The sequence below is a fragment of the Mirounga angustirostris genome, unplaced genomic scaffold (genome assembly GCF_029215605.1).
Source record: "Mirounga angustirostris isolate CCGP_5_RB_7025 unplaced genomic scaffold, mMirAng1.0.hap1 SCAF_1, whole genome shotgun sequence".
Taxonomy (NCBI): domain Eukaryota; kingdom Metazoa; phylum Chordata; class Mammalia; order Carnivora; family Phocidae; genus Mirounga; species Mirounga angustirostris.
Window position 1 is genome coordinate 121,976,332 of NW_026991709.1, and position 25,560 is coordinate 122,001,891.

The 25,560-nt window shown below is 37.4% G+C and overlaps 1 protein-coding gene and 1 pseudogene across 1 annotated transcript; both read left to right on the top strand.

The window, feature by feature from the left end:
• Positions 1 to 337: 337 nt before the first annotated feature.
• Positions 338 to 1,952, top strand: LOC123834665 (large ribosomal subunit protein eL19-like; annotated as a pseudogene).
• A 6,943-nt stretch (positions 1,953 to 8,895) lies between these two features.
• On the top strand, positions 8,896 to 20,174 carry DBR1 (debranching RNA lariats 1). Its single transcript, XM_045903702.2, has 8 exons — positions 8,896 to 9,230; positions 9,847 to 9,971; positions 11,645 to 11,725; positions 13,481 to 13,566; positions 15,250 to 15,474; positions 17,997 to 18,077; positions 18,298 to 18,443; positions 18,942 to 20,174. The coding sequence occupies exons 1-8, from the start codon at positions 9,034 to 9,036 to the stop codon at positions 19,627 to 19,629; spliced, it is 1,629 nt and encodes a 542-aa protein (XP_045759658.1). The 5' UTR covers positions 8,896 to 9,033; the 3' UTR covers positions 19,630 to 20,174.
• Positions 20,175 to 25,560: the final 5,386 nt, after the last annotated feature.

Here is a 25,560-nt window from a genome sequence, read left to right on the forward strand (position 1 = left end):
TTTTTTTCTTTAATAATGAAAAAGGAACTCATTTATTTATTTTTTAAAAGATTTTATTTATTTATTTGACAGAGAGAGACACAGCGAGAGAGGGAACACAAGCAGGGGGAGTGGAAGAGGGAGAAGCAGGCTTCCCGCCAAGCAGGGAGCCCGATGCGGGGCTCGATCCCAGGACCCTGGGATCATGACCTGAGCCGAAGGCAGACGCTTAACGACTGAGCCACCCAGGCGCCCCAAGGAACTCATTTAGACAACAATTTTTAAAAAGAGGACCAAGGATCCTGCAAATGTATTCTTTCAACAAAACGTATATACTAGGTGTCCACAATGTGCCAGGCACAGTGCCCAGGAGTGGGTAATACAATTATGAACAAGATAGATACATTTCTTGTTCTCACGGAGCTTTCAGGCACAAGGTAAAGAGAGACGAGAAAATAAGCAATTAGACTTTCCTTCTGGCGCTGCGGCCACAGCCATGAATATGCTCAGGCTTCCGAAGAGGCTTGCCTCCAGTGTCCTCGCTGTGGCAAAAAGAACATCAGGTTGGACCCCAATGAGAGCAATGAAATCACCGATGCCAAATCCTGTCAACCGATCCAAAAACTGATCAAAGATGGGCTGATCATCCCGAAAGCTGTGACTGTCCATTCCTGGGCTCAGTGCCGGAAAAACACTTTGGCCTACGGGAAGGGCAGGGCTATGGGCATTGGTAAGAGAAGAGGTACAGCCAATGCTCAAATGCCTGAGAAGGTAACCTGGATGAGGAGGATAAGAATTCTGCTCCAGCTTCTCAGAAGATACTGTGACTCTAAGAAGAAGACGGGACTGCCACATGCATCACACAGCCTGTCCCTGAGAACGAAGGGTCAGGTGTTCAAAAACATGTGGGTTCTCATGGAACACATCCACAAGCTGAAAGCAGACAAGGCTCGCAAGAAGCTTCTGGCTGACCAGGTTGAGACCGGCAGATTGAAGACCACGGAGGCTCCCAGGCGCCGCGAAGAGCAGCTCCAGACCAAGGAGGAGGAATCATCAAGACTCTGTCCAAGGAGGAAGAGACCAAGAAATAAAACTCCCTCTCTTTTGTCTGTACATAGTGGCCTTGGCAATAAAACAGATCAGTTAGTTATTCAGTAAAACAAACTTTTATCTGCCAAAAAAAAAAAAGAAAGAAAAAGAAAAGGAGTTATTAGAATGTAGAATAATAAGTAAGAGGGTATGGGGCTAAGGCAGCCTCTAGGAGGGAAATGTTACCAGGACTGAAGTCCTTTCCATGGAGGTGGCACCCAAGCTCTGACATGAAGTGTCAAGAGGAGCAGATGAGGCAAAGCTCTGAGTGATTTTCCACACAGAGCCTGGCTTGTCCATAAACATTCACCTAATTGAACAGCTAAGGCACCACTTCTCTGTATTTAGATCTGGAAACACTAACAGATCTTCTAAAATCAATGCTAGGACAAGAGTTCCAATTATTTATAGGAAAAGAGATACTATAAAAGCAGCCGGGCTTCGGTTGGTTATACCATCTTCTGGATTGCCTGGGTAATAAAAAGACACCTCTGCCCCAAACAATGATGACCACATTAGGCCGATGGGTTTGAAAATGAAGACGTGAAGGTAACAAGTTAGGTAAAGTAAAGCCAATCTGTTCACCATTTACAATGCAGGAATGGAATCTGGAAGTTATCATACTTGTAAACAAGAGATATTGAGGTTTGTTTTTATTTTTTTTAATGAAATCAGAAAGTGCAATGAGATGTCTGACAAGTTTAAGATTCAGAAGCTAGAAACACCACAGCACTTTTATTCTTTTGTGATGTTTGCCTCTCTTCAGTTTAGTTTTACCAACACAGACTTGCTCTCTTCTTAGTTTTCCTTTAGAGTGTGCTGCCATCAGGTGGTGGCAGGTGCCAAAATCACCTAGTTCTATTATAAGATCTAGTTAGCAAGGACGGATGTTTTTTTCTTGATGTTTGTCACATTTTATTTAAAAACTGACTTGAAGGGTGCCTGGGTGGCTCAGTTGGTTAAGCGACTGCCTTCGGCTCAGGTCATGATCCTGGAGTCCTGGGATCGAGTCCCGCATCGGGCTCCCTGCTCAGCAGGGAGTCTGCTTCTCCCTCTCCCACTCCCCATTTGTGTTCCCTCTCTCGCTGTGTCTTTCTCTGTCAAATAAATAAATAAAATCTTTAAAAAAATAATAAATAAATAAAAATAAAAATAAAAACTGACTTGAAAACTCATTGCTCAAATATCTCCATAGCTCACTCCCTTACTTCATGAAGGTTTCTGCTCAATGTCACCCTATCAGCATGGTCTTCTAGAACCACACTATATTCATGAAATGCCCTACTCCCCAACTGAGCATTTCCTATCCCATCACCCTGCTCTATATTTAATCATCCATCTTTTAAATATGGTTCTTTATTTCTGTGTTCCTTATTTTTATTCAACTCTTATTTGGCTGGATTTCATTGTCAAGTCATTTTTTCATCAAAAAGGGCCCGTGGGGTATTGTTTCCTTGGAGTTATTTTATGGATGAAAACATCTGCTTGTTGCCTTTTACTTGAATGACACCTTGCCTGGTCTAACAATATAGGAAAACAGAACCTATTCTAGGTATTTTAAGCAAAAAGATCACAACATTTTTGGAAGGGCTAAAGATGCAAATGAGGTGGGGAGGAATATATTTTACTTGAGATCAGGAACAATAGGAAGTTCACCACCTCTGAAGGAGTTTGAGGTGCTGAGTTACCACTACCATGGCTAGAGCCAGAAGAGAACAGAAACAGCTTTTACCTATCTTCTCCCTTCTAATTTCACTCAAGTGTTTCTCATTTGCAAAACCGAATCTGGACCTCAGCTGGCAAGGGAGTCTAAGATATATAGTTTCTCAGTTCTAGCCCCTGCAATACATGGATGGGCAGAAACAAAAAATACAGACACACACAGAGGGAGGGAGTATTTTATATATCTATATATCTATGATACATTATATATATAAATTATATATCTGTCATATATAATAGGTATTATATATGAGAGTAAATGGCAGAAATGATGCTCCTTTATCCCTAATGTATTATATGTATATATATATATATGTAATATGTAAGTTTCCTAAAAACAAGAAATTCCCTTATATAACCACAGTAAAATTAACAAAACCAGGACATTAACCCTGATGCAATATTATTGAATTTACAGACCTTATTCATATTTGGCCAATTGCCCTAATGTCTTGTATGGTACCATATTCATGAATCTTCTGTCTCCTTTAATTTTTAACCTTTCTCAGTTTGTCCCGTATTTTATGAGCATATTTTTAAGAAAGATAAACCAGTTATTTTTCAATTGCCTTTCTCAATTTCAATTTGTCTCCTATTTTTCAAGATTAGACTTGAGTTATGCATTTTTGGCAGGAATACCACAGAAATAAAGTATGACATATCAGGAGGCACACGATGTAGATTAGTTCACTCCTAATAAGATTAACTTTGATCATTCTGTTAAAGTGGTGTCTGCCAGGTTTCTAGTGTAAAATGCTTATTTTTCTTTGTGTTATAATACATATCTTTTGGAAAGATACTTTGAGACTATATAAGTAGTCTCAAATAATAGATACGTTGAAACTATGTAAGTATCCTATTACTCTCTAAAGTTTTACTCAGTGGTTTTAGCATTAGTTGAATATTCTTGCTTGAAACAATGATGATGATGATGACAAAATGGTTATCTCTAATCCAACTTTCCTTCCATATTTACCAATCAGCATTCTTGTGTAAATAAGATCCCTCTCGTTCCCCTATTATTTATTTATATCAGTAGAGAATACATTTGACCCTTGAACAACATGGGTTTGAACTGTGTGGGTCCACTTATACATGGATTTTTTTCTTATAAATGTATTTATAAGAAAATGTATTTTCTTATGTACTTATAAATGTATTTTCTCTTCCGTATGATTTTCCTAATAACATTTGTTTGGGTCCAGCTTACTTTATTGTAAGAATACACTATGCAGGGTGCCTGGGTGGCTCAGTTGGTTAGGCGACTGCCTTCGGCTCAGGTCATGATCCTGGAGTCCCGGGATCGAGTCCCACGTCGGGCTCCCTGCTCAGCAGGGAGTCTGCTTCTCTCTCTGACCCTCCCCCCTCTCATGCTCTCTCTCTATCTCATTCTCTCTCTCAAATAAATAAATAAAATCTTTTAAAAAAAAGAATACACTATGCAATACATATAAAACACAAAATATGTGTTACTTAACTGTTTACGTTATCATTAAGTCTTCCGGTCAACAGGCTATTGGTAGTTAAGTTATACATGGATTTTTGATTGTGTGGGAGTCTGTGCCCCTAACCCCCGCATTGTTCAAGGGTCAACTGTAGTAGATTCCTACTTTATTTGATGGCCTATAGTCTGTTACTATGATTATGCATTTTGATGCTGAAATTGTTTCAGACTTGGCCAGTGGCAAGACCTTCAATCGGTGTCTTTTGATGTCTGAGATTCTTTGAACACTTCCTTGCTTTCTTGCACAAGATGATCCATGTTCATTTTGTACTTTCTCTGTCCTAGAATCAACTGCTTCAACAAGAAGACTTCATTTCTTTTAGAGGGGAATGGTATTTAGAAACCAAGGTCTGGTTGTCCCTAAGAAGTTTTAATGAACACCTGCTCAGCCTCATCCCAGATTATGCTCTTTTTAGCATGTTTCCATTGTAACATGTGGTTTCTCTTTTCATCTTGCTCATTGCTGAGTGCTTCTATCTAGATATTGCCTTTGCTCTGATAGAATCAAGGAATTTCTTTCCCAGCAGGTCTGAGACCTGTTTGTTTCCCCATGGGGCTACACACATACTTTGAGGGTACCTGTCTGTTCAGTGAGTGTGCCTTTTCACATTTTCAAAAAGAATTATCTTCATTGTTCATTCAATCCATTTTACTCCAACAATTTTTCTGTTTCTTCTCATTCAGAATGGGAAGAGGGTGAGACATGTAACATGTGGGCTCTTTCCATAGTTTGGGTATTGTGCACATTGCTGCTATAAACATTGGGGTGCAGGTCCAATCATCCTTATTTTCATCTTTTATTTCCTGCTTTCACCACTAGTTTTTGAATGTTATGGTATTAGGTTATTGTTTCCTATTGGTCACAAAAGAAGAAAATCCAAAAGACTGATATATTAAAATTTTCTTATAAACTCTGCATGGAAATCATAAGGAGATACCACTGCAGAAAATGTAAGGAAATGTCTAAAATGTAACAGACAGACAATACCAAGGCTGTTGAGCACATGGAATAATTAGAATGTTTTATATTCCTTAGGAAAGTGTAATTGGAACACTTTGGAAACTGACCTAGCTATCAAAGCTAAACATATATCTATGCCATACCCAGAAATTATATTCCTGGACATAATCCAAGGGAAATAAGTGCTATGTCCACTAAAAGATTCTTACAAGATTGTACATAGTGGTTTTATTCATAATAGCCCCAAAGTAGAAACAACCCAATTGTCCTTCAGCAGGACAATAGACAAGCAAACTGCGGTATGTTCACACAATCGAATATTACACAGTAATAAGAAACAGCATCCTATGATTATACCTATTTGTATTATAGATTTACAGATGAATCTCACAGACACTAAATTAAGTTCATAATATATATTGGAATTTATATGAAGTTTATAAACAAGCAAAGGTGAAATAGGTGAAGGGGATTAAGAGTCCACTTATGATGAATATTGAGTAAGTATAGAATTGTTGAGTCACTACACTGTACACCCAAAACTAATATAACACTGTATGTTAACTATACTGGAATTAGAAAAAAAACAAGCAAAGCTCATCTATGTTGATAGAGGTTAGAATAGTGCTTTTCTTTTGGGTGTAGGGGTTTGTGAGGAAGTACAAAGGAGCCTTTCTGAATGCTGGAAATATTTTATATCTTGATATGGGTGGTGGTTATATGGGTGATTACATATGTGAAAATGCATCAAAATGGGCTCTTAAGTTTTAATTTGTTCATGTTACTTCAAATTGGACCTCAATTAAAATATTTTACATGGAAGAAAAAAGGATCCAGAAAATGATAATTCCTGTAGATTAAAAATCAAATGGATCTATGATCAAGTAATCTTGGACAAAACAAGAAAGAATATCCAATGGAAAAAAGACAGTCTCTTCAACAAATGGTGTTGGGAAAATTGGACAGCCACATGTAGAAGAATGAAACTGGACCACTTTCTTACACCATACACAAAAATAAACTCAAAATGGATAAAAGACCTAAATATGAGACAGGAATCCATCAAAATCCTAGAGGAGAACACAGGCAGCAACCTCTTCGACCTTGGCTGCAGGAACTTCTCACTAGACATCTCCAAAGGCAAGGGAAACAAAAGCAAAAAGAACTGTTGGGACTTCATCAAGATAAAAAGCTTTTGCACAGCAAAGGAAACAGTCAACAAAACCAAAAGACAACCTACAGAATGGGAGAAGATATTTGCAAATGTCTTATCAGATAAAGGGCTTGTATCCAAGATCTATAAAGAACTTATGAAACTCAATATCCAAAAAATAAGTAATCCAGTCAAGAAATGGGCAGAAGACATGAACAGACATTTCTCCGAAGACGACATCCAAATGGCCAACAAACACATGAAAAAATGCTCAACATCACTCAACATCAGGGAAATACAAATCAAAACCTCAATGAGATACCACCTCACACAAGTCAGAATGGCTAAAATGAATGAGTTAGGAAACAACAAATGTTGGCAAGGGTGTGGAAAAAGGGGAGCACTTTTACACTGCTGGTGGGAATGCAAGCTGGTGCAGCCACTCTGAAAAACAGTATGGAGGTTCCTCAAAAGGTTGAAAATGGAGCTACCCTATGACCCAGCAATTGCATTACTAGGTATTTACTCAAAGGATACAAACATAGTGATCCAAAGGGGACTTGCACCCCTATGTTTATAGCAGCAATGTGCATAATACCCAAACTATGGAAAGAGCCCACATGTCACATGTCCATTTAGCAAATGAAGAGATAAAGAAGATTACACAATGGAATAGCACTCAACCATCAGAAAAAAAAAAAAAAAGAAATCTTACCCTTTGCAATGATGTGGATGGGACCAGAGAGTATTATGCTAAGCAAAACAAATCAATCAGAGAAAGACAGTTATATGGTTTCACTCTTATGTAGAATTTAGAAACAAAACAGAGAATCATAGGGGAAGGGAAGGAAAAATAAAATAAGATGAAGAGATAGAGAGACAAACCATAAGAGACCCTTAACTATAGGAAACAAACTGAGGGTTGCTGGAGGGGAGGTGGGTGGGGAAGTGGGGTAACTGGGTGATGGGCATTAAGGAGGGCACTTGATGTAATGAGCACTGGCTATTATATGCAACTGATGAAGCACTGAACTGTATCTCTGAAACTAATAATACACTATATGTTAATTAATTGAATTTAAGTAAAATTTAAAAAATCAAATGGAAAAAGTTAAATCTAGCAATGCTGTAAAAAGCATCTCATATATTTAAAAATCCAAATCAGAAGGAAAACATAGTATTAAAAAAGATTAGAAATAGGGGCACCTGGGTGGCTCAGTCGTTAAGCGTCTGCCTTCGGCTCAGGTCATGATCCCAGGGTCCTGGGATCGAGCCCCGCATCGGGCTCCCTGCTTGGCGGGAAGCCTGCTTCTCCCTCTCCCACTCCCCCTGCTTGTGTTCCCTCTCTCGTTGTGTCACTCTCTGTCAAGTAAATAAATAAAATCTTACAAAAAAAAAAAAAAGATTAGAAATACTAGATTTCCATTCCTTTCTTCTCTTTTGTTCAGTTTAAACATAATGAAAGTTATATCTTGTACATTTGAAAGAAATTGCCTGTAAGCCACTCTGGGTACAATGTCTTTCAATGGATTGCTTCGACTTTTCCAGAATTTTCTTATTGTCATGGTTCTGTTAACATCTTCTGCTTACTTTTGAATTAATCCTGGTGTCATTGTTCCTACAATGTTATTTTATGCATTTTTTTTTTAAAAAATGAGAGATGGATTTGTTACTCTCTGTATTATCTTGATTAGATTACTTTTCTTGATCAAATTGGCCAGTGGTGTTTACTTTTTCTGTCTTGGCCACTCATTTTTCAGTTGTTTGGTTCTTTTCCCTCCTGGATGTTTTCGAGACATTCTTCTGCTTTCATTGAGCTTGCAGTCTAGTTATGCAAACACCTGTTTGGTAGGAAGAAGAAGAGTCCCCGGCCCCTTAAAAAAAAAAAACTGATAATTTTAGAAACTCTTCAGTGGGTAATTTAGAAACCCTCAGCGAGTTTTTAAGTTTTATTTAAAAATTATTTTTAGTTTGATGTGTCTTTTAAAAAATCTTTTAATTTCTAATTCGCTTTGAGGCAATTATCTTTGCCTTGAGAGGTTCGTCCTAGGGAATTAGCCAATCCCACGGTCTCACTTGTTTAGTCTGGCTTAATTTTATCAAACTAAACTACTGTTTCTGGGTTTAAAAAAATAAACCAACTATTCTGGCTTTGATTTTTTTTTAAAAGATTTAATTTAATTTATTTATTAGAGAGAGCGCGAACAGCAGGCAGAGGGAGAAGCAGACTGCCCACTGAACAAGAGCCCCATGGGGGAGTCAATCCCAGGACTCTGGGATCCTGACCGCAGCCTAAGGCAGAAGCTTAACCGACTGAGCCACCCAGGGTCCCCCGGGTTTGATTTTTATCATCTGTCAGACTACTAGAATTCAAAGACCCAGGAAGACGAGCAAAGCCCCGGCCCATTACGAAGCGCTCTCAAATCCTGTGATTCCTGCCCTCATCTATCCATCTCTCGCGAGATTTGGAAACCGGAAGTGAATTCTATTTCAGGCGTCTTTTCGAGGGGTGCGCTCAGTCAGTGTTGGCGGGAGCTGAGCGATCAGTCGGCGCTTTGCTGTCCGCCCTGGGCTGGCTCTGCTGGAGGGGCTTGCGGGCAGCGCTCCCCGCCTCGAGCCGGCAGGATGCGGGTGGCTGTGGCCGGCTGCTGCCACGGCGAGCTGGACAAGATCTATGAGACGCTTGCGCTGGCGGAGAGGCGCGGCCCCGGGCCGATAGATCTTCTGCTGTGTTGCGGCGACTTCCAGGCGGTGCGCAACGAGGCCGACTTGCGTTGCATGGCCGTCCCGCCCAAGTACCGCCACATGCAGACCTTCTACAGGTGAGCGGCGCGGCCCGCGCCCCGGACCCGGCGGTGCGAGGTGGGACTATCCAGCAGTGAGTGGGAGAGAACCCGGACTGGGTTCGAATTCCGCCCCCACCCCCCCTCCACTGACGAGCTGTCTTACTTAGTTACCTTCTTTGTTCACGCTGTGTCTAGGAAAGGTTGCTTAGTAAATGTCACTTTTCTCATTTCCTTTCCCCTGTCTTGTCTGTTTTCGGAAATCGAAGCCTGAGGGAAAGACCTGCAGGAAGAAGCTGACAGGTTAATCTACCTTGTACTTGATAGGACTCTGGGACTGCTTTATTTACTGATCCGGGAGTTTTTATTGGACGCCTGCTTAGTGCTCGTCCGCGTTCTAGAAGCTAAGGTTAAGAACTGACAAAGTTCTTAACCTCATTGAACGCACTCTGGCTTTGAACCCAAGGTGTCAGCCCCTTCATTCTTAAGGACAAGTATAGGCAATTCGTTTAGAGTTTTTTATAGTGCGCTCAGATTTTTCCTTTGGATCTTATTTTGCTTTTCTGCTATGCCCAATTTTGTAGGCACGAGTTACTGCTTTTCTCTATGTCTGATTTCTGCTATGCCAACTGACAACTTTACCCTTATGTTCTAGGTATTACTCTGGAGAGAAAAAGGCCCCAGTTCTCACAGTCTTCATTGGGGGAAACCATGAAGCCTCAAATCATTTGCAAGAGTTACCCTATGGGGGCTGGGTGGCGCCAAACATTTATTATTTAGGTATGTGTTCGTGAGTAATGTTTTGATTTGTTTGGAATGGAAGAGCCTGTCAGGATTTGTATAATAGTTGGGCAGCATCTCGAGATGTATAGTTTTTTGGGGAATGCCTCTTAATTTAAATAGTTAATTATGAAAATTTAAATAAAACAGTTAATTTAAGTAGGTAATCATGAAAATATGTCCATGCTTCATCTAGTGTTTTAAGCAATATAGATAATGTAGTAATAATAAATATAATTGTAAAGGCCTTTTACATTATTTGCAATCCCTTTATTTTTCTTACTCTATTAAATTAAGAAAACTTAAACTTATTATAATGGAAATTGTTAGACATACACAAAAAATACAGAATAGTATAATGAGTCTTTGTACCTATTAACCAGCTTCAACAACTATTATCATTCTGCCATCCTTATATCAACCCCACTCCCCTCCAGACTTGTTTGTGGGAAGAAGTGACTGGAGTATTGTAAAACAAATCCCAGCCATCAGATTATTTCTCCTGTGAATACGTCAGTACATATTTTTAAGAGATAAGGATTTTTAAAAATATCACAGCTACAGTACCATTATTATACTTAATTAAAATAGCAGTAATTCCCATTATCTGTTGCCTAGTTCATGTTCAGATTTCTGTGATTATCACAAAGAGGTTGGTTTTACAATTGGCTTGTTCAAACAGACTCCAAACCAGGTCCACACATTTCATTTGACTGTCATGATTCTAAAGCCTCTTAGGCTGTAACGGTCCCTTTTTCTCCCCCACCGCATGTTGTTTATTTGTTGAAGAAAATGAGAAATTTGTCTTATAGAATTTCCTGCTTTCTGGATTTAGCTGATTGGAATTTCTTATGTTGTTAAACATGTTCCTTTTATCCTCTGCATTACTTGTAATCTGTGTTTAGATTCAGGTTCAATTCTAGTCCTGTTAGACTATACAGGCCTTTCTTCTCTTTATTTAAATGTCTATAGCAGGGCACCGGGGTGGCTCACTCAGTTGAGCATACAACTCTGGGTTTCGGCTCAGGCCATGATTTCAGCATTGTGAGATAAAGCCCCACGTTGGTCTCCTTGCTCAGCGCGGAGTCTGCTTGAGAGATTCTCTCTCCCTCTGCACCTCCCCTAGCTCGTGCTTTCTTTCCCTCAAATAAATAAAATCTTTATAGCTCTAATGATGACATCATAATTTAAGAAATGTAATTTCTCTGCTTCGTTACTGGTTGATCTTTTGACAGCTGCAATATTGTGAGAAGGTGTTTGAAGATGGGTCAGTCAGAAATGAAATATAGAAACTGCAGGTTCTTTATATCTGTTGACTTTCAGATTTATAACCTATAAATCCATCATAGGACATTTTTCCTTATTCCCCCCCCAACCCAGTGTAAAATTCGATTAGGTACCAAATTATGTCTGTTTCTCCCTTAACACACCTAATCTCATTTGTTCCTTCCCTTCTGCTTAGTCTCTTGCCTCTCTGCTTCTAGGCCTCTCCTGCCTAGTCTGCCTTATATATTGTTGGCATATCACTATGTAAGAGAGTAACTTCATCATGACATTTAATTTTCAAATAATTTTAGGACTGCATGGAGTTCTAGGCCTTTAAACTATTCATTTAGTTAGTAAAGAGATTGCTTCTGCCTATGGTAATTTTATTTAACCGTGTGCTTTTTCAGGTTTGGCTGGTGTAGTAAAATACCGAGGCATAAGGATTGGTGGCATCTCTGGTATCTTTAAATCTCATGACTATCGAAAAGGTATTATTCTAAGAATTGTTTTTAAACTTTAGAACTTGCATGCTTCAGAGTAACTTAAGCATAATATATAGTTTGACTTTTTCATTGGATTTTTTCTCTGAACTATTATTACTTTTTTTAATGAAGTATTTTATACATAGGAAAATGTTGAGAACACTAGAACATACTATTTATGTATCCACCATCTAGTTTTATCAAGTCTTTGTATTTTGTAACTTTTAGTTAGGATTTTAAAGAAATGAAACAGTATAGATACAGTCAAAGCTCACTGTTTATCTGTCCTCAGTCCCATTCTTCTCCTTTTATCCTTCCCTTTCCTCACCAGGCAGTCATTCTTCTGAATTTGGTATTTGTCATTAGCTTGATTACGTCATTACGAGTTGTGTAACACCTTTAAACAGTGTATGATATAGCATGTTTTAAACTTCATGTGAATGTATCATTTTGCATGTATCTTCCTGCAGCTTGCTTCATTGTTTACCATTTAGTTTTTGGAATCCATGTTGATATATCTCACTCTATTCATTTTAATTTGTGAGTAGTATTCCATTGTAGAAGTATACCACACTGTACTTATTCATTCCACTGTATCTGAAAAGATTGGTTTTCAAGTTAAAGGAATAACTTGGGTTCACATTGATTTCACATTTTTATGAGTTGGCAGCTAAAACTTATATCCTCAATGTAACTGTTAAATCACAAGTCTGTTCCCTGCTGCGCTGTTCCCCATGATTCTAAACTATTGGCACAGGAGTACAAAAATAGGCCGTCTCCTTCATGGCAAGTGTGGGTGCAAACTGTCCTCCCACTCTTTGGAGGACAGCTGGTAGTCTGTGGAAATTATAAAACCCAGGAGTTCTATTTCCAGGAATGTAATTTACAGATATATTCTGTAAGTGCAAAATCATGTGTACACAGTTTTTTATTTCAGCCTTGTTTGTAATGACAAAAGGTAGGAACTAATTAACTGTATCATGATAATACAATGTAGTGCTATGAAGCTATTTTTTTTTTTTTAAAAGGAAGAGAAGCAGCTCTATGTGTGACATATACAAAGAACGCCAAGATAAGTGCAAAAAACAAGGCACAGGACATGTATAAACTATACTGCCATTTGTGTAAAAAAAAAGGAAGGATAAAGAAGTTTGTGTATTATTATATGCATAGTTGATATCCCTGGAATAAAATACTAAAACCTGATTAACACTGGTTGCCTCTAGGTAGTGTTACTGGTGGCTGGGGGACAGGAATAGGAGGATCCCTGCCTCCCATTGTTTTAGCAGCTTTGTAGAGGTAAAATTTACATGTCTTTGGAAGTATACAACTCAATGAGTTTTAGTGACTTTATAGGGTTATGCAACCATCCAGATTTAGAACATTTCTATCATTCCTAAAAGTTTTGTAGTTAATCCCTGCTCCCACCCCAGCCCTAGGCATCACTGGTCTACTCTCTGGAGGAACTCTTCTCATTCCATTCTGATGGTATCTTTTAAATTTTTAAACTATGAATAACCAACATATTCCATATTAAATATAATTTAATTTAAAAAATCATAAGCCCCTCAGTTATTTAGATTTATAGTTAGTGATCACTTATTAGTAGAAAATACCAGCACTTTAAGAGCAGTGTCTTCGTAAAATTTTTAAGAACCAAAAGCATTAATGACAGACCTCAGTTTTGAAGTGTATGTATATATTTGTATTTGCGCTATTTAAGGGAGTTGAATATAGCTTATTTCTCTTCTTTAATTTAAGGTCATTTTGAGTGCCCCCCTTATAATCCAGCTACAATAAGGAGTATATATCATGTGAGAAATATTGAAGTCTATAAATTAAAACAGGTATGTAAAAAGTACATTATAGCAGACTTGAAAAAATGTTAAAGCAATTCTGTACCAAAGTGTATTTTGATCATTTTGGTATACAACTTCCAAGAAGACTTAATTCAGTATTTCTAAAATTTGGATCTTGAGTTGTTTTTAGGAGTTTCACAGATGAACATTTTTTAATTCTAATGTTATGAATTTATTTTAGGGAGTAATAATAAAATAGAACATTTAATCCATGACTTCAGATATTACTACTTAGGATAAGGCTAAAGAATATCTATTGACATAAAGTGATACTTTAAAGAAAATATTAAAATATTTTAACTAATGGTATTAAATAGGAAATAAATAGTGGTAAAAATGATAGAAAAAAATGGTAAAATTGTGAAGGTGGCTTTGGAACACTTGGCTTAACTGGAGAGTAGGTGAAACTAGGTTTTTGTTTGAGAACACATTAAATGCCTGACACTGGGCTAAGCAGTTTTCACACATGATATTTCATTTAATTGCCACACAATTCTGTGAAGTAGGTGTTACTCTGACTTTGTCACATTAAGGATGCGAGGTCAAGGCTCAGATAGGTAAGTAGCCTTCCCCGGGATTTCCCAAGGAGTTAAGGGGTGGAGCCTGCCTGATGCTCTCAGGCCCTTCCCACCATACCCTACAGTCTCTGCAGGAGCATGAGGATGCTTTGCGGGCATTTCTTTAATACCCTACTCATAACAGTTCCCTACCTTGAATGCTTTTTTCCCTTTTCCCCATTTCAGTCCTACCAGTCTTTGAAGAACCAGCTTAGATACCAGTGTTCTAGTTTTTTGTTTGGTTTGGTTTTTTAAGTAGGCTCCATGCCCAGCGTGGGGCCCAATGTAAGGCTTGAACTCATGATCCTGAGATCAAGACCTGAGCTGAGATTAAGGGTCAGACGCTTAACCAGCTGAGCCACCCAGGTGCCCCACCAGTGCTCTGTTTTAAAGCCATCAGCCTATTCTGAAATTTCATTGCACTTACTGCCTGAATCACTTATTCAGTGATTAGTCATATCTGTCATATCTTGCATCGTCTTGAACCACTTAAGTTATTTTAATTTAGTTTTCCAGGTATTTGTTGCAAATTACTTGAAGGTGCTGGGGATCAGTAAAGTATGGAGTGTATTTTGTGGCCTCCCCATGAAGACACCAGCCACCTTAAATACCTCTACTATAATTTATGTAGTAAACACAGTTTTTTAGGTGTATGCTATATGAGTCTATTAGGGAAAAAAAAAGGAATATATACCTTTGGGTTTTACTGTATTATTTATATTATAGATCTCATGAAATCTGGTGTCTCTGTATCTTAAAACAGTTTATTCACTAGAAAGGAAAAGAATGACAGTTACTATATATTTTAGAGGCCCTCTACCAAAGACCATAGCTGGCTGACAGTCTGATCCCAGTGTATCTGTATGGCCCTGCCTTGCCATGGAAAATAGGGGTGATTTGTGAGGAGAGGGAAAGCGGTTTCTCCTGGCTTAGATGAGTGAGCTTAGTATTTCTTAGTGTTTCTGTGACCTTCTTAAATGAAGTTTCCTTAGAATGAATTGCAGAGAAATCTAAAGCTCTAAGTGGGCAAACGGTTGTGCGGTAGTGGAGAGAAAGCCAGGGATTGCTTTTGATCTTTTTTTTTTTTTAAGTTTTCTTTCTTTTTTTGTTAAAGCTGAAGCAGCCTATGGACATATTCTTATCTCACGATTGGCCAAGAAAGATCTATCATTATGGAAATAAGCAGCAGCTTCTTAAGACAAAATCTTTTTTCCGACAAGAAGTGGAAAATAACACCTTGGGAAGTCCTGCTGCCTCAGAGCTCTTAGAGCACTTCAGGCCCACGTACTGGTTTTCCGCACACCTTCACGTGAAGTTTGCAGCCTTGATGCAGCATCAGGTAGAAACCAAAAATATTTATTCTTTCATTTAACAAACACTTGCCAGATAATGCGTGGCCTAAGGCACTGTGGGCACAGTTGTAAATTGAGAGAAAGAGATCAAAGATAACTTTGCTCTTGTGAGTAACTCTGTATCCTTGGGGGGAAGAGACACGCAGGTGATTATAAAATAGTGTAATAAATTGGTGATGAAAAGTGCCGGGATACCGTGGGAGCACCTCTGCCCTACTGCACTGATATGGGGATGCGGACAGGAGATGAAGAGATGGAGAAGGTTTTCCAGAGGAATCGACCGTGCCAGGAAGCAGTAGAATCTAGGTAACACCATCCGGGTAGAGCGATCAGTGTGTGCAAAGGCTGGTGGCCTGAATGCCTGGCGCTGATACGCACTGGGGGACTGCAGCAGTCCCTATGGCTGAGGCAGAGGGAGAGATGAGGCTGGAACGAGATCGTAGCTGCCTTCTGGGCCATGCTCTGGAGTTTGGGTTTTAACCAGAAGGTAAGGGGGAAAGTTGAGGAGTGACGAAACCAGATTTTCATTTCAGAAAGGTTAGTTGGGTAGCAGTTTTGTGTATGGACTGTAGTAAGTAAAATGGGAGGCATAAAAAGACACGGTTCTAACCTGTGGTGGAGAGGGAACACAGAGAACGCAGGTTCCAGAGAGATTTTGGAAGCAGAATCATCAGGATTTGGTGACAGAGAGGGACTCCCAGAGTTTTCCTTGGGGAAACTGCTTGGATGATAGCGCTCGATGGAAGGTAGAGAATAAATTTATACTTACAATTAGGCTTTTATGGAAATGGCGTGGCTCTCCCTTTCCCCTCCCATTCTCATCAAGCTCTGACTTGCCCCATAAAGTATTTCATAGAGAAACCATTTAGAAAATGCTGGGTTAACAAGGTTAGAGATTTCTTCTCAAAGACTTCTATAAAATTTCTGAGAGTCTTTAATGTGTTAATGGGCACTGCCTTTCTCCAAGAGCGGAGTGTGGTGTGCAGTGCTTCCTGAACTTGACCCAACACTTTTCCATGGTGGGGGTACACTTTAATGATGTTCCTCAAATACAGTTTGGAAAGTTCTGTTTGAACATACTCCTGTAGGCCCTTGCTGTTGTGGGCTTATCCTCACTCCCCAGTTTCACTGGGAGGAGGAGGCAAGGTTATTCCTTTTATTTTCCTTTGGGCCACTGCCAAAGTGATTATTCTCTTTTAATGTCCAAGTCATTGGTTTATATCAGTCACCTTTTCTACATCTGTGTTACTCTCTTCTGTCTCCTAGGGCTCATGACACTCCTGGATTTTTATTGAAGCATCAGATTTGGTACTTTTCTCCCCATCCATCTTCTGTCAACCTCAGGGACTTAAATCTCTGAATTAATATGGTTTGATCCCTTTTTCTTAGCTCCTCAACCTCCTCTGACTTTGTCAGTGTTCTGTTTCAGCCCCTTTTTCCAATACCAAAAGTCACCTTTCCTCAGAACTGCCCTGCTGCCATCATCTGCCTGTAATCTGTGTGCCTTGCACCTCTCTTAGTCCCTCACCACCAGTGAACTAAAACCTGGCCCACAGCAGGATGGCCCATAGCCTGCTTCCTTGTCTATTTTCCTCCATGTGCCTTACTATTCTCCCTGAGTCACTTTTTTACTGCATCCAGTATGATCTTCGTGTTTGTGACCCACCACCTCCTACCCATGTTTCTTTCTGCCAGTGCATTTTTTTTAAATAGTTTCATTGGAGTATAATTTACATAACATAAAATTCACCTATTTAAATGTACAGTTCAGTGAGTTTTAGTATATTTCCAGAGTTCCAGATGTTTCCAGAGCAAATATCACATAGCCCAGTTTTAGAACATTTCCAGCACCCCAAAAGATCTTTTGTGTCTATTTGCTGTGAGTCCGTGTTCTCACCCTCAGCCCCAGGGACCCACTGATCTGCTTTGTGTCTCTCTGGATTTGCCTTTTCTGAACACTTATATAAATGGGATAAAAAATCTGTAGTCTTTGGCTTGTGGTTTCTTTCCTTTGCTTGTTTTTGAGGTTCATTCATTCAGCAGGTTTAGTATTTCTTTCATTTTTATTGTTGAACAATCTTTCATTCTGTGAATGTATCATACCTACTTTTGGTGTTGTATCTAAGAGATCTTTGCCCAACCCAAGGTTATAAAGATTTTTCCGTATAATTTCTTCTAAAAGTTGTTTAGTTTTAGCTCTGCCAGATTACTTTTAAGCTCTTCTGTTATCATTAACCTTTGTGTTATGTGCTTTAACAGTATCAATATTATCATCAGCATTTGTGTCTGCTTTGACTTTTGTTAGGAAGTTGAAGCCCAGAGAGTTTAAGTGCCTTGCCTGTCATTTACACAAGTGGTTATAGAACTAACTTACTTTGGAACAGTGACAGTTGTTGCTTTGAACACAACTTAGGGGTATGTTTAATAAAGATTGTTTCCATCCTGTTCTGTGTATGAATTACATGTGATATTTTAACATTTTTTCTTAAATCATGGTTCATATTTCTAGGCCAAGGATAAAGGACAGACAGCCAAAGCAACCAAATTTTTAGCCTTGGACAAATGCTTACCACATAGAGACTTTCTTCAGGTAAAATGAAAATGAAATAACTTTGCAATATAGTTTTGCTCTTCCAATGATTAGAAAAATATTAATTTTCCCTTTAGAATTTATTTATGCTCTATAATTTATGTATTCTGAGAATTCTTTGGGAACACTTAAGTTACGTGTTTGTTAGCTATTAAATTGAAATTCTTAGAATATTAAAAATAGAAATGCATTCTTAAAATTACTGATTTCTTTTCTATAGGTAATAGAAATAGAACATGACCCCAGTGCTCCTGAGTACTTAGAGTATGATATTGAATGGCTCACTGTTCTCAGGGCTACTGATGATCTTATTAATGTGACTGAGCGCCTCTGGAATATGCCTGAAAATAATGGCCTGCATACAAGGTAAGTCTGACCTTATTTAGGGTTTGCTCTCTCTGTTGCATACCCAATTTTTGTCCCCTCCACCTTTTTCTTTTCTTTTCTTTTCTTTTTTTAATCAAGGGAATTATTGTTAAATGAGCGTCAGAGTAATTCAGGGTTTACTGACTGGTATGGAAAACTACAAATTTTCCATCAAGGGATATAAAATTGGATGATGGGAATACCAACCCAGATAAGTATATAGATGAATAAGCATGTGTAAAACTAACTATAATATGGTGGAGATTTGGTTAACACATTAAAGTAATTTGTACTTGTTTTAGAGTGTGAGTTAAGTTTTTTCTAAGAATTGTTTTTATTTCAAAATGGTCCTTTGGCAAATTAACTATAATTTTGTTAGATGGAATTTTTATATATGGTTTATATTTTATCCTTGCACATGAAGTCCATAGTTAGATTTCATCTTTTATTGTCTGAGGCTGATAAAATGTAAAAAGCTATTGTTTTGGACTTTTGTAGGTGGGATTATAGTGCAACAGAAGAAGCTATGAACAAAGTATTGGAAATACTGAATCATGACCTCAAAGTTCCATGTAACTTTAGCATAACAGCTGCTTGTTATGACCCTAGCAGGCCACAGACACAAATGCAGTTGGTTCATAGGATCAATCCTCAAACTACTGAGTTTTGTGCCCAACTTGGCATCACTGACATGAATGTCAGGCTTCAGAAGGCCAAGGAAGAACATCACTTGTGTGGTGAATTTGAAGAGCAGGATGACATGGAGAGTAATGACTCTGGAGAAGACCGTAGTGAATATAACACAGATACATCTGCCCTGTCCTCTATTAATCCAGATGAAATAATGTTAGATGAAGAAGAGGAAGATGAAGATAGTATTGTAAGTATGCATAGTGACATGAATACACCATCTGTAGAACCTTCTGATCAAGCTTCTGACTTCTCTGCAAGCTTCTCTGATGTCAGGATCTTGCCGGGTTCCATGGTTGTATCTTCTGATGATACATTGGGTTCCCCAGATGGCAGAGAGGGGAAACTTGGTGAGGCTCCGGAGTCAGAGGATGGAAATGACTTAGAGTTGCCATTGAAGAGGCTGAGTGATGAACATGAACCTGAACAAAGAAAGAAAATTAAGAGGAGGAATCAAGCCATCTATGCTGCTGTGGATGATGATGATGCAGCATAAGACAATTTACTTTCTTAGTGTTATATGTAGATATGTGATTTTTGAGACCATATTTTTAGATTTGGATTTTTGACTCAAGATTTAACTTTGTAATAATGAAGTTACTTCAGAGAATTTTAGTTAGGTATTGACTTTGTCTTTAGTCCTTTGTATATTTCAGATAAAAATATTAAAATTTCATATATTTACTTGATCGAGTACCTTTTTTTTGAAGATGTATATTGTTCACTTTCATTTTTTCCAGCAAGCACTTACTGAATACCTACTTTGTACTAGGAACTCTTCTGTAAAATGGCACTAGAAAGATGAGTAGGACAGGGATTTTTACCTTCAAGGAGTTACTACCACTGTGAATATTTTGGTGTATAAAATATGGCATATTTATATTTTGTTTTGCAAAGTCATTACTACATGTGTAATTTTGTATGCTTTCTTTTTATTTGTTATAAATATTTTCCCTGGTGTGCTCTTAATGTCTGTCAAATATAATTGAAATTGAAGATGGTAGATACGGTTTCAGGAAATAAATTCCTTTAAATACTAAACATTGGTAAACATAAAATTTTACACTTAATTGCTGAGATTCATACAACCTTGTAGACTTTGGCGTATTTTAGCTTTAGCTTTAGCTTTAATTTTAAAGTAGCTATAGTAACTGTGTACAGGTCATTTTGGACACAGTTCAGCTTAATATTAATTACTAGTAGGGATTGAGTTGCACAAAAGCTGCTCCTTTGCTGTTATGGATTGCTAGTAGTAGAATATTTTTAAAGATCTGCATGGAAAAACTATACTTCCATCCTGTGTCTGGTTAAGATGCCTGGGCCACCTGAGGAGATGGTTGCCCTGTGCTTGGAGCAGTAGCCGTGAATTCAGAGTGTTCTAGGATGTTGTCATCCCATAGTAGTCCACATCCAGGGGCCAATCTCGGAGAATGATTTAGCAGTTGGCTTCCATCTTGTCAGCATCTGACTTGAAGAAGGTCGAACACTTTATCTTTATTGCCATCTATTTTCTTTACTTTCTTTTTTGAGTTGAATATTTACTTATTTTAATTTTCATTATTTACATAAAGTATTTAAAAGCTATGGATTTCCCCCATCACTGACTTAATGGAATCCCATAGTTCTGATATTTAGGTCCCTCCCCCAAAATTCTTTAATAAAGATAAATAAAAGCAGAAAGTAATTAGATGTAAAATAAGTAACAGTTCATAAAAAAACAAAGACAGTCCTTTAGCTTTCTCAGTCAAGAAAGAAAGCTCAAATGCCATAAATAAATAAAAGGGAGAAATAGCCAGTAAAAGGGTATTCAAACAAGATTACTCTCATAACTTGGTACAAATAAATTTGATAAATGATTACTTTCCTAGAAAAATATAATTCACTGAAATTCATCTTACTGGAGGTGGAAAGTGACAAAAATTTCCACAGAAGGAATAGAGAAGGTTATCAAAGAATTAACTCCCACAAAAAAGTGCTTGGCCCAGATGGTTTCAGGAGGAAAGTACCAAATAATCCCTAATGTTAGGTAAACTTAGAAAATGTAGAAGAATGAAGGAAAGTTTAGTTTTCTTTTTATGAAGCAAGTATAATGTTGATATCTAAATTTGATAAAGATTGTACCAAAAAACCCACAGACCAATCTCACATATGAATATTGCTGCAAAAGTCCTAAATAAAATATTAGTAAACAGAATCTATAGCACATTTTAAGGTAATTTTAGCATGACTGATACAAAGATGGTTCAGTATTAGGAAATGTGTTTATATAACTTGCATTTTGTAGTAGATCTGAGAACAAACATCATAGTTTTCTCGATGGATGATGAAAAGACCTTTGGCAAAATTCAACACCCATTTCTGATTTTTTAAAAAGTAAAATCTAGGGGTACCTGGATGGGCTGAGTTGGTTAAGCATCCAACTCTTGGTTTCCGCTCAGGTCATGGGTCTTGAGATGGAGCCCCATACCGTTGGGCTCCGTGATCAGCGGGGAGTCTGCTTGAAGATTCTCTCCCTCTTCCCCTCTTCCCCTCTCCCCCTCTTTAAAAATAAATAAATCCTTAGGAAAAAAAATAAAATCTAGCATCTTGTGTAATGGGGATACACTATTGGCATTCTCATCAAAGCAAAGTAAGCAGAAAATCAAGGAAGGAGACAGGACATCAGCTACCTCCATTTTAACATTGTATTGGTGTAAAGAACAAAACAATTAGACAAAAGAAAACAATGAGGGAAATCAAGATTGCACGGAAGAGGCAAGTACATACAGATGACCTGAATGTTTAGGTGGAAAACACAAAGTCAAAATTAAAACTAATACAGCACAGTAATAAGTAATACAGCAGCGTAATAAGATAAAAATTAGCATACAAAGTAATAGCTTTCACATACACAATTACCAATGACTGGTGTGATACAAACAATATCAAAAAGAAATACTTAACAAGAAATGTGCAAATCCTGTAAAGAGGAAAACCTTAAAATACACCCCAAAATGCAAAAGAAGACTTGAACTAATGGAAACATCTCTTATTCTTGGATAAACATTTTAAAGATGCCAATTCTTCCCAAGTTAATACGTAAACTTAACATGACCCCAATCAAAATATCAATACATGGTTTTGTTGTTTGTTTGTTTTCCTGGAGCTAGACAAGTTACTTTTAAAGTTCATGTGGATAAATAATTTAAAACAGACAGGAATGCACCCCCTCCCCCTGGCCAAAGAACAGTAGATTATGCTGGCCATATCAGCTATTAAAACATACTATAAAACCTCTATAATTAAAACAATGTAGTATTGGGTTCATGAATGGACAGACCAATGGAACAGAAATACCAAAAATTGGCCCAAACATATGGAAAATTTTAGCCTATGATTTAAGTGGCATCTCTAATCACTGAGGAAAAAGATAATTTTAAATGAATAGGGTTGGATCTCTGAATATCCATTTGGAAGAGAAAAAACTTGTGTGTGTGTATATATATATATATATATATATAAATGTTTTATAATATTTATATATATATGTGATAATATATATTATATATATAAACTCCAAATAGACCAAACTTTAAAATGTGAAGAATGAAACAAATAGCCTATGAAAACCTGGGTAGGGGCGCCCAGGTGGCTCCATTGGTTAAGCTTCTGACTCTTGGTTCTGGCTCAGGTGGTGATCTCAGGGTCGTGAGATGGAGCAGGGGTCTCGATCAGCAATAAGATGATGAGCAATAAGATGATGAGAGTCATTGGTGCTCCTTGGTTGCCCCAGCAGCACCCTGACAAAACTGTTGGGTAGTTTCTATTTTACATCCTCAGAATTGCTCTTTTCTATGTGTAGGGTTTCAGCCTTCCTTTCATCTTCTAATCCCCATCTCCTTAACTCCTTCCAGTAAATTCCCCTCTTGTTTAATTTAGCCAGCCAGTTTTGGTGCTTGCAGCCAAAATATCGTGAATGATATATATGCTCCTGAGTGTTAATGAGCTTGTAATTGGAACAGGGGAGGAAAAGGCAAGATAAGAAAATTTGGTCCTCATCTATTATGATTTTCTTAAATTCTTATTTATCAGCTTAGGCCATTCATTTATTCATTCAAGAAATATTTATTGAGATAAATACATCCCAGGCACTATGCCAGGGATACAATGGTGAGAAAAATCTGCTCCTTCATGGAGCTTATAGTACAATGAGGGAAATTAATATTAATAAAATAATCACCTCAACTATGAAATTCCAACTATAGTAGTGTGGTAAATGAGAGGAATATGGTACCATAGGAGGAAATCAAAGGGACATTTGATTCACAGGTATTGTTTAATATAATACCAGAGGTCTTGGTCAAAGCTATAAAAGAAGAAAATAAGAGACATAGAGGTTGGAAAGGAAACATCATTATTTGCAGGCCATCTGTATGTAGATCACTTGTATAGAAAGGATAAAAAAGCAAAATAAAGAGATTCATAGAAATAAACAAGGCCAACAAAAGTTTGCAGGTAGAAAGAGAATCTCAAAATTAGTAGCATTTTTCTCAAATAGCAATAACCAGTAGGAAGAAAATGATAGAAACAACAACAAAAAAACAACAAAAATAAAAATGTTTCTGGAAATTAATTTATCAAAAAATTTGCAAGACTTCAATAAAGAAAAAAAACTATATCAAGGAAATAATTCAACATTTAAATAAATGAGAAAATAGTCCAGGATTCGGGATGTGACGGCTTAACATTGTAAAGGTGTCAATTGTTGCCAAATCAACAAATACCAATGATCACAAACCACCTAGGAGAAAGTGTGGACTCTGATCCTAGTAATTTAACAAATCTAGGAAGTTAAATTTTAATATAAAATATAGTAGTGATATTATGAAGAAGATTCAAAATCAGTTCCTAAAATTATATAAAAGTCTGGTAACAAGAAATAGCATTGTGAAATATTGATGTAACCCCTATTTTTATTTTTAATATCTCAACTCAGATATCTCAAAGAACTCCAAAACAGTTGATTTCCTTTGTCCATTTTTGGATTTCTCTGTGGATTGACTTATTGAATCCAAAGCAGGAGTTCCTAGTGATTTCATGAATTCTTCATTAATAATTGTATTAAACTTCTGAACTTCCTTCATAAATCCATGTTCATTAGTCATTGTTGGGATACCCAATTATTCTTCCTTAAATTTAATTTTTTTGGAATTGCTTACATATTCACATGGTACAGAATTCTAATAGTACAAGGTACATCCAATGAAAGATCTCTATCCCGTCTCTGTCTGCCAGTCACTCAGTTCTTCTTCCTAGGGTCAACCAACATTATCAGTTGAATTTCTTTTTCTCCTCTCTTTTGAGAAGGGTAGTGGCAATCCACACATTCTCTTCTTTACTGTGTTTTTTTTTTTTCCACTTAAAATATATATCTTGGAGATGATTCTATGTCTATATATAAAAGCCTTCCTTGTTTTTTTATAGATGCATTCTATTCCATTGTATAGATGTATCTTAATTTATTAAATCAGTCCCTTCTGATGGACATTAAGTTGTTTCTAATCCTTTGAAAATAAAAACAATGAAAATGAAAATATATGTCATTTTGTTCATGTGCAACTAGATCTCTAGGATAAATTCCTGGTAATAAAATTGCTGGGCACAGGGTATACTGGTTTATCATTTCAACAAGTATAGCTTAACTGTCCCCTGCTGAGGTTGTACAAATTTATGCTCCCAGAAACGTGTTAGAGTGATTGCTTTACCATACTTTATGGGCATTTGCTCATTTGAGAGGTAAAAACATCCCAGGGCAGTTTAATCATCTTATTATGTAAGGATGAGTGTCTTCATATATTTAAACCTATTTGTATTTCTTTTATTGTGCACTGCCTGGTCATAGCTCTTGCCTGATTTTCTATGGGAATGAAGTTTAATTTCTTACTGATTTTTAGGGGTTATGTAATAGGCAATTTATAACTTTGCTATTTGATTGCTTCTGACTATTAAGGAGTCAATAACCACTGCATCTTTAGGTATTTTTATAAAATAAAATTATAAAATAATTAAAACACAGCATCAGAACACACCCAAGACAAATGTATCATTACTGAATTATTATAAGGTGAACATCTTTGTAACTGCCACCCAGGTCACCCAGGTGGCTAGAAAGTTGCCATTTACCCCAGAAATCCATCCATATGCCCCATTCTGATCTCAACCACCCTCCATTCTCCAAAAGTATCCATTATCCTGTCTTTTGTACTAATCACTTTCTTGTGTTTCTTTAGAGCTTTTCACTTGTGGGCAATCCGAGACTCTATAGTTTAGTCCTGACCATTCAAAAAATTGCAATGTCTTTAAAGGGTCTTTTAATCTTTAGGACTCCTCTCCGTTTTTTCTTTTCTTTACACCTTTTCAGATGGCAATTTTAGGACTTTTGTGTAGC